The 3,466-nt window shown below is 39.8% G+C and overlaps 1 protein-coding gene across 1 annotated transcript; it reads right to left on the bottom strand.

Moving 5' to 3' along the window:
• Positions 1-1,485: 1,485 nt before the first annotated feature.
• Positions 1,486-3,118, bottom strand: LOC149225289 (uncharacterized). The gene is made up of 3 exons (XM_089379906.1): positions 2,416-3,118; positions 2,172-2,263; positions 1,486-2,055 (listed from the first exon to the last, which is right to left on the bottom strand). Exons 1-3 carry the CDS (start codon positions 3,116-3,118, stop codon positions 1,486-1,488), a joined length of 1,365 nt encoding a protein of 454 aa, XP_089236032.1.
• Positions 3,119-3,466: the final 348 nt, after the last annotated feature.

Genomic DNA, 3,466 nt, shown 5'->3' on the forward strand with positions numbered 1-3,466 from the left:
CCAGAAAATAAATAATGGGAGGGCATGCCAAGATGGTTTCTGTTTGCACCACCACCCAATACAATCTACAATGTTGTGATAATATTGATATGTAAAACCAAAATGTTTCGCTAATTTACTCCATACCTGAATCACCTTTTGGCATTTGAGAAACATATGCTCATTATCCTCCATTTCCTTTTTGCAAATTGCACAAATACTGGGGCCATGCCAATTACGCCTTTGAAGATTCTCCCAGGTAAGATTCTTATTATGATATACTAGCCATGCAAAACAGATAATTTTAATAGGAATATGGTTACTCCAGAGGGTAGTAAGTATGGGGTCCTCCATAATATTATCATCACCACAACACAAAGTGGCATAAACATCAGCAACACATATGTTGCCCTCCTTCATTTTCCCTACCCATACCATTTTATCACGTTGTTCTTCTCGGCATATTCCCAAAGCTTTAAGAGCCGCACAAACATGTTTCCATTCCAGTGCCAGGTTATCAGCCATCCCCAGTTCATTTGCAGTTTTCCATATGGGATATCTATCCCTCCATGTGCTGATCAATTGATTCCATAAAAATATTCCATTTTCTTGTAGAAAAATAAGTAAATTGTCAGATAAGCAAAAAATCCTGACCAGCACCCAGAATCTTATCCAACCCAATTATTATGGAATGCCTCGATCCCATACTCCATACCAGATGCTATAGGAAGAAATAATATACCTTATTCATACTGTTCCATATGGCCGATCCACTTGGTAAACCAATGCTTTGACTGCGGAACCAATATATGAAATCCCAATTTTTCATATACTTCTGTTTGATCACCATACTCCATAAACCAGAGCCAAAAATGGCACGCCAGAGTGATTTCACCCAAAGTGAGATACCAAAGAGATTCATATCCATAATGCCCCATCCCCCCTTGTTTCTTGGTCGGGCAATATGAGTCATTTTGGCTAAGTGAATTTTGTGGATATCATTACAACCCGACCAAATGAAGTTGGCAATGATACGATTGATGCTTTTTAGTATAGCCATTGGAATCTGATATAAATGAGCCCAGTATACCCCAAGTTGAGTGAGCACAGCCTGTGTGAGGATCACACGGCCCCCCAGACAGAGAACAGAATTCCCATCCAGCAACCCTCTTGAAGAAACGATCAACCAGCCATTGCCAATCAGAGTTCCTGTAACAATTTGGTTTAATCCGATATCCAAGATATTGCATACCAGGCAACATTTGTTCTGCTTCAATACCAAAAAGATTTTTGATATATTCAATCACCTCCAAGTCACCAGCATCATGATATACTATGGATTTATGTAGATTCATACTTAGTCCAGATACAATAGCAAATTTGTTAAATATATGAAATAGGTACAGCCAAGTGAAACGATTTAACATTCCCATAACAAGTACATCATCTACAAAAAAACTATGGGAAACTTTGATATTAATACCCATTACCAGAGCCTGAATGTGTTCATCCTCCACCGCTTTTTTGATTCGTAAGCTCAATCCATCCATGACTAGTATGAACAGTAGGGGAGATAATGAGCAGCCGTGTCGCAATCCTCAGCCAGCCCGAAAAAAAATGAGTGGGAAGGCCATTTATAATAACTGCATAATTGATGTTCAATACGCAAGCCATGACCCAATTTACACCGCTGGGTTGCAGACCAATTTTAAACAAAACCATTCTCAAATATCCCCAATCAACACGGTCATACGCTTTCTGTAGATCCACTTTCATAATGCCGGCATTGATATGCTTTGTGTGAATAGAGTGCATGCACTCCTGTGCAATGGCGACAACATCATGAATTTGCCGATCTGGTAAAAAACCAAATTGTTCTGGCGATATAAACTTTGACAAAGTCCCCCACATACGAACAACAATAATTTTGGATATAATCTTATAAATAAGATTATAGAGCGATATAGGTCTATAATCATAAAATGTCAGGGATGGAGTTTTCTTTGGAATAAGTGCTATATAAGTTGAATTGATTCGTGGATGAATATTACCTCTGGTTCTTGACTCCTCCACCATCTGCAAGAGATCATTTTTAAATATTTCATAGAAATGTATGAAGATCTCAACCGACCACCCATCCAGGCCGAAACTTTTATCCCGCTTAAAGGATTTTAAAACCTCCAGAATTTCACCTTCAGTGACCTCTTTAAAAAGAAATCATTGTCCTCGGCTTCAAACATAGTTGGATAAAGTTCCACAGCCCATAACATTTCATCTCCATCAGCTGCATCTTTATACTCATATGAAAGTGTTCAATAACAACACTACTTATGTCATCCTGCAACTGGAAGCACCTACCCTCCACATCATGAATTTCCCAAAAAGAGTTGATATTGTGCCGGTGATTCGCATATCTATGAAAAAAATTTGTATTACTGTCACCTTCCTTGATCCAAGTTGCTCGACTCTTCAAACGCCAAGAGGCTTCGATAGCAGATAGGATATCCTTTTTCTTGCTTTCAAGAGCATGAATACGAGTCCTGATATCCTCATGTAGTGAGTGCGAGGACATCCGAGGAAGGAGAGATTCCAGTTCCAGTTCGATCTCCTTAAGGTCCTTCTGCTGAGCCAGTGTTTTTTGTCTTTGCCATTTTTTTACATTCCGCCTGAGAACATCCAGCTTAGCCAAAATATGTTCCATAGGGGGAACCCCCAATGGGAGAGGCCGGGCCCATATCTTGTTTACAAAATCATTAAACTCAAGGTCTTTGAGCCAAGTATGATTGAATTTGAATGGCATACCATACCTATGAATCCCCACCCGCCAATGCAGAACAATAGGTCTATGGTCAGAGAGAAAATTACTAATAACATCCGAATATACATTACCCAGGCGATCCATCAAAGTCTCATGTAGGATGAATCGATCCAGCCTTTTCGCAATATATGCCTCCCCTTTCCTACCATTATCCCATGTAGGGAGGATCGATTGTGGACATATATCAATGAAATTATGTTCTATGATAGCCTCGTGAATCATTCCCGCAATTGGATCCACTTTTCCAGTCCTCCCCCATACTTCACCCATTCCAACTGTACAGTTAAAGTCCCCCGTGACAATCAATGAAGAGAGGTTCATAATACCGGAATCAAACAATTCCTGCCAAAATACTGTCCTATTCCTATATGGGTCTTATAGGTTCATAATATGAATGCGATCCGGTTGCCCACGAAAATAAGCTTCAATCAGAATGCCAGCTGAGAAGGAAAAGGATTTTGCTCGAACCCAGAGCGGATCCCATAATACCACAAGTCCACTAGATAGTTCAGCGACAGCTATAGCAGAGATGTACCAATGCGGGAACATTTTCCGGAAATAAACAACAACATTAGAAACCGAATGCATGGTTTCTTGTAATAAAATAACACAGGGATGAACAGAGTGAAATAATTGCCTAAGAGCTAGGAACTTTGAGGGTGTTCCCAA

The sequence above is a fragment of the Pinus tabuliformis genome, chromosome J (assembly GCF_031772625.1).
Source record: "Pinus tabuliformis cultivar Carrire ecotype Pingquan chromosome J, CPIR1, whole genome shotgun sequence".
In the NCBI taxonomy this organism is placed as follows: Eukaryota; Viridiplantae; Streptophyta; class Pinopsida; order Pinales; family Pinaceae; genus Pinus; species Pinus tabuliformis.

Bases quoted from the DNA above. Each gene is read 5' to 3' on its own strand.
- LOC149225289 (XM_089379906.1), bottom strand. From the start codon at position 3,118: ATGAACCTCTCTTCATTGATTGTCACGGGGGACTTTAACTGTACAGTT. The intron at 2,264-2,415 runs GTAATACAAATT...ATAAAGATGCAG, and splicing joins TTGGATCAAGGAAGGTGACA to CTGATGGAGATGAAATGTTA. The intron at 2,056-2,171 runs GTGAAATTCTGG...GATCTCTTGCAG, and splicing joins TTTTAAAGAGGTCACTGAAG to ATGGTGGAGGAGTCAAGAAC.